Source organism: Gracilinanus agilis, chromosome 3, assembly GCF_016433145.1.
Source record: "Gracilinanus agilis isolate LMUSP501 chromosome 3, AgileGrace, whole genome shotgun sequence".
NCBI classification, from domain to species: Eukaryota; Metazoa; Chordata; class Mammalia; order Didelphimorphia; family Didelphidae; genus Gracilinanus; species Gracilinanus agilis.
In genome coordinates, this window is record NC_058132.1 from 376,810,497 (window position 1) to 376,823,536 (window position 13,040).

General features: G+C 34.9%; 1 protein-coding gene across 1 annotated transcript in view; it reads left to right on the forward strand.

Moving 5' to 3' along the window:
* Positions 1–13,040, forward strand: part of CNKSR2 (connector enhancer of kinase suppressor of Ras 2) — a 338,457-nt gene that overhangs the window by 245,428 nt on the left and 79,989 nt on the right. Inside the window, exon 14 of the mRNA XM_044669208.1 lies at positions 2,022–2,236. Within this exon, the coding sequence (XP_044525143.1) occupies positions 2,022–2,236 (215 nt within the window). The remainder of the gene's footprint in view (positions 1–2,021; positions 2,237–13,040) is intronic.

The window sequence follows — 13,040 nt, forward strand, 5'->3', positions numbered from 1 at the left end:
AAGTACCAGGCTTGGACTTGGGAAGACATGGATTCAAATCACTTCTCACACACTTCCTAGCTGTGTGACCCTGGGTTTCACCTTGCTTACCTAGCCTTTGCTGGTTTTCTGTCTTAGAACTGATGCTAAGACAGAAGGTAAGGATTTAAAAATAAGGAGAATCCTATGTGTGTATGTGGATTTAAAGAGATATGAATATTGTATAAAAATGAAAATTGTATTGTTATTTCAAAGATGAACATTGGGAAAAATGGAAAGGTTATAAAAATGTATCAGATTACATATATACAGCCAGGTCACAATCAATCTACACTAAACTCAAAATCTAATTCCATCTCACAGTTGCTTCTTCTTCATATTTCAAGGATCTGTGATTTGGCTGCTGGGTATGCTTCCTCCCATCAATGGAGCTCAAAATCCCTTCGCACTACATAGATTGTCTTTTTGAGTGAAAAAATTAATCACCCGAAAGCCAACTTTCTAATATTGAACCTCTCTGACAGTAGCCAGACTTGTTCTCAGATGACAGACTCATAATCCATATTGTACTCAATATTCAAAGCCTTTGTAAATTGATAGGAATCACTGAGGCTTTTGCTCCATTGACAAGAATCCAATCACCTTCAGACCTTAATGAGGCTTTGGTCAGAGATAGTGGAATTCTCCATAAAAGTAAATTTTTTTCTTACATGATCCAAATAAATCAAAAACAGTATTTTAACTACACATATACATTCAGACACAGTTATTTTTATGGTGATTGCCAAGTATACATGTCATGTCAGACACAACTACATTGTAAATGATCGAAAATATCACAACATTTTTCCCCTTCATTCTGTTTGGTGTTAGAAATATGTTCCTAAGAAGATATAGATTGTGGGTAGAAGAGGATTCTGCTGTGGTATTTGCTATAGGAAAATATTTTTGTTCTTAAGTTGAAAAGAACAATGGATAGAGGTCAATATAACTGGCATTGATGGCATTAGTCATGAGAATTTGAGCCATTGAAGACTTGGTGGAACCAGCTAAAGTTGGGACAGCCTCATAATTTTTTAAACCTTGCCACTTTCCCTTTTCAGAATTAAAAGTCATAAGGCTGTGGATGAGACATTTGAAGGAAAAGTCATTATAGACTAAGGAGAAAAATGTACCATACAAGACTTAATTCATTAAGATATCAGATTACTTAGACAATATGATTTCAAGTTTGATGTTGTTGATACTAGCCAACTTTTAAAGTATTCATTTAATTATCAGATATATATAATAAATTGATCATAATGGGCATCTTTTTCTTCAGCATTTTTAGACCTGATTTTATAGAGATTTCCTTTCTGATACTATTTGTACTGACAGTAAAATCTTACTGAGTTGGTTTATCTATTCAGTTTTCTAAGTTTCAGTTTCTTCCAAACTTGGATGGATACTTCAGTGGATCTGTGATCTCTTAAATATGGGTACTCCCTCCAGCAACACGTCCTAAACAAGTGCTCTCATCCAGGGAGATTTTGTCCATGTCCTCCTTTCATTATCCACAAGGGGTTTACCCAACGCCCTGGGGACATTCCTCTAGAGATCTTGACCAAAGTTTTAGTTATCTAACTGATCTAACTTTGATTATCTAAGTAACTAGCAAATATCTAAACATATTTGCAAGAAGTTGGGGGTAAATGAAAGAGGAAAAACGTTTATCACATGTCACCTCTAACACAGTATTGTTAGATTAGATTTTGTTACAAGCAGCTTCTTAAGACAATACCATAGACTACTAAATCACAACATTAATTTTAATCTTTTCAAAGAAGCTATGTGTTTTCTGTTCCCTCTTATTCCATGATCCTAGCTCAATGAATTTCATGTGTAATTTTATTATCCAAAACATGCTTTTCAAAATTATGAGTCAGGTTAAAGACCAAACATTACCATTAGCATGATTAGCAGAAGAGAACTGCAGTTCTGGAAACCAGTCACTGTTTTTTTTTTTATTCTAAGTAATGCTTTTCTCTCTTTTTGTTTAGAAAATTCCCTACTTCGGTACATGAGCAATGAAAAAATTGCTCAAGAAGAATACATGTATCAGAGAAATAGCAAGAAAGATACAGGGAAAAAGTCAAAAAAGAAAGGAGATAAAAGTAACAGTCCAACTCACTATTCCTTGCTACCTAGTTTACAAATGGAAGCATTAAGACAAGATGTCATGGGCACACCTGTGCCAGAGGCCACTTTATATCACGTGAGTAAAATTCTCAGAGGTTTGCTGTTATTGCTTTCATTACAAGATATGTAGGTGACTTTTGATGGTGGTAGAAATGGAGGTGAGTGGTGAATTGTGAAACATTTCATTGTTGTTTGTCATCATTTTAGGCTATTATCTCAGCAACCTAGTGGGCAGAACACTGCATCTAAAGTCAGGAAGACTTGAGTTCAAGTCCACCATCACAGATTTCCTATCTGTGTGATCCTAGACAAGTCACTTAACCACTATCTTGTTATTGAATAATTTTCTTCATTTTTAAAATAAGGATAGCACTTATGCCCCATGGGTCAATGTGAAGATGAAATGAGATAATATCAATAAAGTGCTTTGCAAACCTTAAAGGGCTACATAAACACTAGCTATTATTTTTATGTTTCCAAGATCATATATCAAATCAATTGTTTCTTACTGGTATTGAGATATCTTCATAAGGCCAAAAAAGATTAATCATATTTGTGTGCTTTAATATCTCTAACATACACACATATATATGTATGTATATGCGTATGTATGTCACTTTGTTTTATATGAAGAAAAATACTGATAGGATATCAACAAGATTTTATGGAATGTAAAAATGTCAATATGACCACATATTACTTCATTTTTGCTCATTCTAACTGTCTCAAAATACAGAGGCATTTTTTCTTGCTCTCAAGTAAAACTAAATTAAGCCTATAATTTTAAAAAAAGAGGAATCTGTTAGAATAATTGGAGTGTGTACATACAAATTAATAATCCTCAGCAATGAAAATGAAGATAATAAAATGTTAGAGAAATGACAAATAAACTCTCCCCCACTGGGATTTGCTCCAGACAGATAATTTAAAAGTTGAAACTTTTAGACCATCATCAAAGACAAATAGTGATGTTTTCTAAGCCCAGTTGAAGTACAAAAATGTTGGGTTGCAGTTAAACAGACTTAATCATAGGTTAATGAAACCCGAAATTCTTTCATTTTTTAAGCATCTAATTGCTTTCAGCATTCAAAGAAAGAATAGCTATTATACAGAATTTTGCAGTGAACTGTGGTTTTTAGAAGTGAGAAATGTACTCAATTTCATTGTTTTATTTATGGGGAAAAGTTAAACACATAAAGAAGAAAGCAAAAATGTCTAGGAAAAGCTAGTACAGATCAGCTGATTAACAAAACAAACTTAGAAAAATAAATTAGCAGCACATTGTGGCCCTAGGAACATAATATGTCAGATTTGGTGTGGGAGTACTGTTGCAACCTAATTGTAGTTACTGCTGTAATAAAGTGTGTTTGGAACAGATGGGTTTCTATCGTTCCCTAATGGAGTCAACTATCTATTCATTTGTTGGAACAACGTGTTTTTCTGAAGGCTGACTTTGTGGCTACACTGTGTGATTCTTCATCATCTCTGAGAATTCTTGTGGAACTGATAGCACTGTTGATAATGCACTTCAATAAATAAAATCCAAGAGAATATAAAACACTCATTTCCTTTCTCAGCTACACTCCCAATTGTATATCAACCAATACTCAATAGGTCTATTCAACCAATGACTTCTGCTCTTGCCAACATTTTTTTCAACTGGGATATAATATCTGAATAGCAGTACCTTTGAACAGTGAGGGAAAATACATAAGCGGGTTATGCAGTAATCAAAAAAATTAGAGGAAATTATTTCTATAGTGGGAGATTTATCTATGTGGAGGTTGATTGGTTTATAATGGGTTTCAATAAGTTTATTATCATAGCAATTTTGGGGATCTAAATGTGTTTATAAATTATATTCCATTCTGAATATTTTATACTGAAACCAAAAGAAATTTTAAAAAAACTTTGAAGTTAAATTAGTCCTGAAAAGATAACTGAAAAATTATTTCTTCATTTGCTTATGTTAGAATGTTTCTGTTTTCCTCTTCTAATTATATACACAACTTTGTTACATTTTTGACAGCTACCATAAATTCCCATTTATCAAGAATGACTTGGGAGTGAATTGTGCTGGTTATTAAATATTCTAGTTAATTGAATGTTCTCCCATATGCCATGCATCAGGGATCCCATCACCAGCCCTTGTGTAAGGAGGGGCTACTTTTCATTTCTCCAATGTCTTGAGATCATATTGTGAGAGAAACGGGAGAGCAGTGCAAACAGCGAAACCTTTCATGGAAGAGAGTAAAAACCAGGAAAGGGGCAATGATACAATGGCAACAGCCTTCTTGCACACTGACTAGTTGAGGCTTTGAGCTCTAAAGGTAGATTTTAATCCATTAGTTTGTTGCTCTAAAGGTAGATTTTAATCCATTAGTTTGTTGCTACACAATACCTCTGCTATGCTGATTTCCAAATAAATGTAACAAAATGCACTTAAGACCCACACTATCAAACATAATTTAATTAGCCCCATTATGGTAGGATAGAGTGCTCTAAAAATAGGATTTACAACTGGATATGACATAAGGACAATATCCTAGAATTCAGCCTGAAAATTCCCCTTTGGGGCAAATTGTTAATGATAGCTCATTTATTCTATATTTCATTCTCATAAAAGAGGAATACAAAAAAATCATATTTACCAGTTATATGAGTTTTCTAGTTATTAAGATTGTGGATAAATTTATCTCTTCTTCTGCCTTAACAAAGCCTACCTAATAATAGCTTAAACCTTTAAGAATTCACAAGGAAATCAAAGCACATCTTAATTTGTGTCCCAATGATAGTTACAAGTATCACTCAGTAATAGCTTGTATAATGCTTTCCTATTCATTTATAAACTCATAAAATGTTGGATCTGGAAGAAATCTTGCAGAAACAATGTAGCCCACTCATTTTATAGGAAAAGCAAGTGAAACTCAAGGAATTAGAGCATTTTGCTCAAGGTCATGTGGCTAGAAAAAAATCTGATGATAATTATTAGCCTCCATTAATAGCTAGTTCATGGGCATGAAGCCAATAGTACTCAGCTATTTGACTCTGGAACCACACATTAACCAAAAGAGCCACTTAGCTACTACAGACCCTGTAGAATCTGAAGGACCTGAAGAAATTACACATGTATAGCCAGAGATTATTTACTTTTAGGAGAAAGTTCCAAAGATAGAATTCCAGGCATTAGCCAGCACTTGGGAAAGTCTATCTGTGGCATTATTTCAAGTGATTTCTACCTCATCTTGAGATTATTTTTACTTGATGAACTTTAACTGTTTAGAGAATTGAAAAAGGCTATTTTTATGAAAAAAAATATTCTGAAATAAGTCTGTCTACTAACATTATTGTTAAAGTATTCATAGTTAAGATGAGTTGACCAAAATTTGGCTTTCATTATAACAATGAAAAGTTATATTCTTTCCTCCCATTATTATATAAACATTTTAATGTAAGCTTCTCAACTCAGCATTTAGAGCCTTTCATAACTTAATCCCAACCTACCTTTCTAGTAGGTTTCCTTTCCCACTTTATTCTTCTTAATATACATATCCAAATGGACCTTATTATTCATCTTTATGCATGGCAGTTCATCTCTAATATCGGCACCTTAGAAAAGGCTCTGTCTCATGTCTGGAATTCACTCCCTCCTTACCTTGTAAAAACCCTAGTTTTTCAAGGTTCAGCTCAGATACCATTTTCTTCTACAGTAAGCCTTTTCTTGATGCCCCCTTCCAGGAGCTACTTCCAAAATTATTTTTATCTATTTATTTTTATTATTATTATTTTTTTTAATTTTAAACCCTTAACTTCTGTGTATTGACTTATAGGTGGAAGATTGGTAAGGGTAGGCAATGGGGGTCAAGTGACTTGCCCAGGGTCACACAGCTGGGAAGTGTCTGAGGCCGGATTTGAACCTAGGACCTCCTGTCTCTAGGCCTGGCTCTCAATCCACTGAGCTACCCAGCTGCCCCTTTATCTATTTCATATGCCAATTTGGTATATCCTATCTCTCTCAGCTTCACTGCAAGCTCCTTGAGAACAGAGGCTTATTAAAACTTTTATCTTTATGAAAAACACTATCCACCTCCAGAGAAAGAACTGATAGTCCAAATACAGATCAAAACATACTTTTTTTACATTCCTTTTTTGGGGAGGCAGGATTTAATCTGTTTTTTCTTCCACATCATGACAAATATAAAAATGTTTTGCATGATAGCATGTGTATAACCTTTACCAAATTGCTTACTATTTCAGAGAGTGATGTAAAGAAAAAGGTCTGTGAGCAAAGTCTCTGAGAAAATTGACTTTAATGTCATTGTAAGCAATATCACAAAAGCCAAATACATTGACATCAATATACTTGTGAGACATACAGAGTCTTTGGGTCTGCAGACATTCCCAGCTAAATCTAAGAACCTGAGCTTTAAATGTGACTGACCTCTATACATAAAAAGATAAACTTACAGACTAGTTTGCTGTCCTCGCCCAAAAAAAGAGGTCTTGTGTTTTCTGAGGACTAAGGTCCCCTGTACTAATCCTTTTGAGAAGGCTAAGGTGAGAGATGCAGAACTCACTCAGGGTGATAGTGGTGAAATGTCCATGTCCTTAGTGGAAAATTTGACAGTAATGTGTGGTCACCTTAGTCTCCAGTCATTTTGTGGTCATCTCAAAGACAACCTTCTAACGTCTTGGGTAAGTCAATTACAAAAGGAGAAGACTTGTTTGCACACAAGAGAAAAGGTTAATGTAATTTCTATAGGTCTATACGATTATGGGGGTTCTTATGATTATAAATGATTATAAACCTTACTACTACTACTACTACTACTACTACTACTACTACTACTACTACTACTACTACTACTACTACTACAGATTATAAATGTCTTATTATAAATGTCTTATAGTCAGTTATTCAATCAACTAATAACTGGATCTATTTCTTAATATTAAATCAATAATAACCATTTAATTCCTATTCATCTACCATTAATGATTCCTAATTATAGTTCCAAATCAACAATTAAATTTATCAGGGAAAAGAGAAAAAGGGAAGGGAAAACTGGAAGCCATGATAGAAAACAAATATTTAAAATTGGTTTTACATGTAATTGCAAAAAAATAAAATATTGCTGAACTAAAAATAATTGTAAAAATAAAAACTATCATCTTCATGTCCACAGTACCACAGTACCTAGCACACAAAAGGCCTTAATTAAGTTCTTGTTGATTGATTGATTGATTGATTTTAATACCTTCTCTAAATGTAGTTTTTAAGCAATAATGTATAACAGTTGAATTAAGAAACTGCAAAACAAAATACCATGTGAAATCTAAAGAGTTGTGAAAGGAAGATAAGTGAGGGATAAGAGTCAGAACTTCATTGAGGATGTATTATTTAAATTTCATTTGAAGAGATAGGTAGGAATTTAATGGATGAAAAGGAGGAGTGATGATAGATAGTTCAGGCATGGAGAAAATGCAAGGAAAGAGAAAGAGTTGAGAAAGCGAGGGATTTGGACGTCGAAAAAATTTGGACATAAGATTTTGAAAGTGAGGCCAAAGAGTTATTAGTAGGGAGTTCCTGAATATTTTTAAAAGACTATTGAGAAGACCATACCTTGGCAAAGTGAAGACTGCTCTGACAGTGAAGAGCAGATTAGAGTGGGGGAAAATTGAAGGTGGGAAAATCTGTTGAAATAATCTAGCAAAATGTATAGGAAGTGGGAGTAGGATTAGAAGCTAAAAAAAGAAATGCAGTAGATTGTTGGTTAACACCTCTAAGATTTAGTAACTTAGCATTTGAGAGGTAAGGGAGAGGTAACAGTCAAGTATGGAAAGAACAAAGTTTCAGATATGAAAGACCGGATGAATGGGAATGTCAGAAGAAAAATGAAACTTAAAGGGGAAATATAATAAGCTCAGGTTTTGATATAATCAGTTTGAAGCACTGAAATGATGAACAGGGGGGATATGCTATAGGCAGTTTGATAAAAAAACTAAAGTTTACAAGAAAGTGAAGGATTATCAATCTATTTCAAACGTTCTATATTCTGGACAAACTGGCTACTTGTAATTCTGTAATTCTACCTCCCATTTATGCATGGGCTGTGCTTAGGCCCTGGAATTCACTCCCTCCTCAATTATACCTATTAGAAAGCCCACTTTCTTTAATTAGCGTCTTTTGAAAAATCTTTCCTGATCTCTCTTATTTGTTGCTGCTCTCCTCACATTATCATGTGTGTGTGTGTGTGTGTGTGTGTGTGTGTGTGTGTGTGTGTACTTAACTGATTACATAACATTTCCTTCCAGTAAAATACGAGCTTCAGGATAGGAATGTTTAATATTTTTCTGTGCAGCAAGCACAGGACCTTGTACTGAGTAGGTTCATAATATATTCTGGTTGGATTGGAATGGGTTGGAGACAGAGATTTGGTTGAAGCCATGATGATGAATGAAGAAAATAGAGAAAAGCAAATAGGACCTCTCACTGAACCTTGGGGAGCCCTTTATTAATGGATTTGGAAAGAGAACAGAGGGCTAGTTAAAAGAGACAGATGAGTCACTGAAAAGGCAAGAGAATCAGGGGAATATATTGTTTCTGAAATGAAGGAAGAAGGAAATGCAGAATAGAGGGTGGTCAACTTTGTCAATTACTGTCTAGAGTTCAAAGACAATGAGAATTGAAAAAAAAAAAAGTTCCTTCGATTTGTCGAATAAGTCAAATGTGGCCTCTAAGAGTATTTCTGGAGAGCCAAAGGGGAAAGGTCACTTTCAGGGCAGGATAAATGTTGAGAACTAGAAAGTATCAGATGGAGTTAACTCTTGAAGAAGTTTGCCAGTGAGAGTAACAGAGAGATGGCAGCCAAATTGGACAGAATAGTTGAGATGGCTTCTATAGAACTATAAACACAGGAATATATTTTTAAATTCATAGATGCTCCCCTAATCTAACTGGAGGAAAAAAGATGAATACTTCCTATTACTATACCTAAAGTTACAAAAAGGTTGGGGAATGAGGGAGAATTTGTTGTTGTCCCAGATACTTGTCACAAGTAGATTGGATGAACTTTGGGTCCTTAAGAAATATTTATCCTCATATTTCCTTTTTTAAAAAACCTTCACTCAGCTACTTCCCAGCTGTGTGACCCTGGGCAAGTCACTTGACCCCCATTGCCCACCCTTACCACTCTTCCACCTATGAGACAATACACCGAAGTACAAGGGTAAAAAAAAAAAAAACCTTCACCTTCCATTTTAGAACCAGTATTGTGTATTGGTTTCAAAGCAATGTTGTATATTGGTTCCAAGAAGAGTGGTAATGGCTAGGCAATAAGGGTTAAGTGACTTGCCCAGGGTCACACAACTAGGTAGTTTCTAAGACCAAATTTGAACCCAGGATCTCCCATCTTTAAGTTTAGTTTTCAATCCACTGAGCCACCTAGTTGCCCTCTCTCATATTTCCTTTTAGTGAGGTAGTGAGATGGTAGACTTGAGTTGATTTCTATCCAAATTCCTACCCTCTTTTACTGGCACAGAGGAAATACCAACAGGCATGTTAATATTTTTATTATGTTAAATCAAACAAATGGCATCGCTACTGAATTAAAGAATGAGCAGATGTTCTGAAAAATCTATTGGGGGAGGAGGTATATATAAAATGATGCAGTTAAAATTGTCTTGGACCTCTGAGGCACAAAGAATGAGAGCACTGGCACACACTTACACTTTAAATGGTTGCTTAAGTTTATTAGAATTTATTTTTCCCCTCCTTCAATTTATTTTGCCCCAAATTTTTGTTTTCAGCAATTGACTTTCACTGAGATGGTATTAAGGACTCTATACATTTGTTCATCTTTCATGTTCAGAGCTTTAGGACCTCTCCAAGAAACTGTACCACTTAATTTTTCCTCGATCTTCTCTTGTCTTCTTCCTCCTCACATAAATAGCCAAAGTGTGCCTGATGCAGTACCTTTTCTTCATGTCTCTAACGATTGAAAGTCTTCTTTTCCTTCAAGGCCCAGTCTGATTGCTTTACTCCTCCCCAAAGCCTTCCCAGATCCTTTTAGCCAAAAGTGATCTCTCTCTCTCTCTCAAAGTGTTCATGTGAAACTTCATATTTTAAAGTTTGGCTAAGTCACCTTGAGACTTCAGAGGTTCACTTTTATCACCTTTAACTGTTAATTTCATAATAAAGAAGATTTAGGAGATTATGGAGAGGATTTTAAAGTGAATTATTTAGAGAAATTTGTGTTTACATACTCTATATATTGTAATAAAAAACAAAAATAAATAGAAATTTTAAGAATTTAAGAAAATAAACTACTGATTCATAATTTTCAGTCTGAAATTTCAAGCAGATTTATTTTTGTATAAAGCTTTATGTGACACAAGTAACTGTCTTTTGGTAATATTTAGAATTCAACATGGTGGCACATGACTATAAATAAAGTTATAGGAAGCTGAGGCTGGTGGCTTTCTTGAATTTGGGATTTTTGAGAATTAATGGGCCCTGATAATCAAATGTTTATTCTAAAGTCATCATCAGTATGTAAGCCCACAGAGGAAACAGGAAGGAGAAGCACCAGGTTGCAAAGAAAGGGGGAACTAATGGGGGGGAGGGAAGAAGAGAGGGAGGAGGAAGGGAGAGAAGAGGAGGAGGAGGAGGAGGAAGAGAGAGAGAGAAAGAGAAAGGGAGAGAGAAAGAAAGGGAGAGAAAGAGAAAGAGAGAGAGGAGAGAGAAACAGTGGCAGAGAGACAGACTGAAGAGTTAGAATAAATATGAGTTCTAATCGTGGCTCTGATATTTACTAGGGCATGCATTTGGTTAGTGTAGGTGATTGAGGGTCAGACATAGAGCCAAGATCATCTAAGTTTAAAGCCTACCTCAGTCTCTTAGAACATGCATGACCATAAGTAAGTCACTTGATTATTTTATGCCTCAGTTTTCTCATCTTTAAGATGTAGATAAAAAATTTATGTAACTCACAGGGTTGTTGTCAGAATCAAATAAAAAACCATATATAAAGCACTTTACAAACTTAGATTTGCTATCTATAAATGCTTTTATTATTGCTAACTGAATAACTATGGGAAAATCACCTAATGGCTTTCAGATTCAGTTTGTTCATTAGCCAAGTGGGAATGAATAATAAAGCTAATATGACCCACCTCAAAGTGCAGCTATGGGAAAAGCACTTTATAAACACTGAAGCATTATATGATTGTGAATTGTTACCATTTTTATAGAACCCTTTAGGTGTAAAATGTGGTTTTGAAGTTCATCTTCCATATTCTCTAGCCAGTTGGCAAATTTTTGCATATGGCAATTTGCCCAGATTAAACCTCCTAAAATGAATTCACAAATAAAATAAACATTAATTTTAGACCTTTCTGTTAGGAAGTCAGAACAACTAACATTTAAGTATGACTCCAAAGAAAGTATGGAAGCCTACTCTGGGGCGGGTGGAAATCAGCAATGAATATCCTACTTTTAGAACCTAAAAAGCAACAACACAGATTTTGAGTAGGTGTTTGAAAACCTGGAATGTTCCTTTTTGTAACAATCTGGCATATGTTGCTTTGTCCTGGTCTTCATTACTTGGAATCTTCTCGTTGGCATTCATATATAGGAATTTAATGATGTTTCATTTCTGGTTCATGCGATATAATTTTAGTCATTCTGGTCATTTTGTGAAGGTTTTTTTTAACAAGAGCTTCTGGGAAATATTTTCAAAATATAGTTTATTTAATATGAAACCTTGCCTAAAGATAAGAAATGTCCAGCTAATGTCAGCATATTTGACACTCATAATGAGATTTGCTTCTAATAATAATTAGTTTCATTTTTTACTCATGTGTAATATAACTTTCCAGACAAGTGCATTGTGCCAGTGTCAAAGTAACTAATAGAAATTTACCATGAAAATGAAAATAAGGGGAGAATAGAAGACTTCAAGCATTTCTCACTCATTTAGCACAGAAAACATGCTCACTTCTGGACCCTCCTGGATAAATCAGCTATTACTAGAATGTATCTGTAAAACCTCCTTGAGGAGAGATTGCTTGTATTTGTAGTTCTTCTGACCCAGAATGGTGACTAGTATTCAGTAGAAACTTAATAAATACTTGTTCATTGACTGATTTGGACTGATTTGCAAGAAAGTATTCTCTTACCACCTCCACATAATTATGTTGACCCACAGCCCCCCACTTGTTTCATAATTTCTAGTTTATATACAACCCTCCATGCGTAGAGAAAGGAATCAAAAGTAGAATTATTGTTTTCTCTCTGCTATTTATTGTTGTTTGGTCATTTCAGTCTTGTCTGACTTTATTTGGGGTTTTCTTGACAAAGATACTGGAGTGGTTTGCCGTTTCCTTCTCCAGTTCAGGTAAACTGAGTTAAATGACTTGCCCAGGGTCACAGAGCTAATAAATGTCTGCAGCCAGATCTGAATTCAGGAAGATGAGTCTTCCTGACTCCAGGTCCTGTTGTGAGGAAGATTAGATTAGGTATTGATTAGGAAGTACATAGCAGGAAGGAGCTGGAGCTGGGAATTCCAGGTTGGAATGAAGGAGCAGGAAGAGGTGACTTGGCCCTGAGTGAGGACTCCATTAGTGGTGAGCAAAAAAATAATTAATCAATTATTAATTTATAATATCCCTGGTGACCCCATTACTTTACTTATATTTTCCTACAGTCCTGCGCTTCTATCCACTGTGACACCTAGCTTCCCCCTAATATTTTGTTAGCATTATAAAAACTGTCTCACACAGTAACTTTTTACCCGCTTTTTCATCCCATTTCTCATGCCATCAGCTTTTTCTCTCTGCATGTGAAGGATCACAAAAGATATTTAGTCTGTATCATTTTT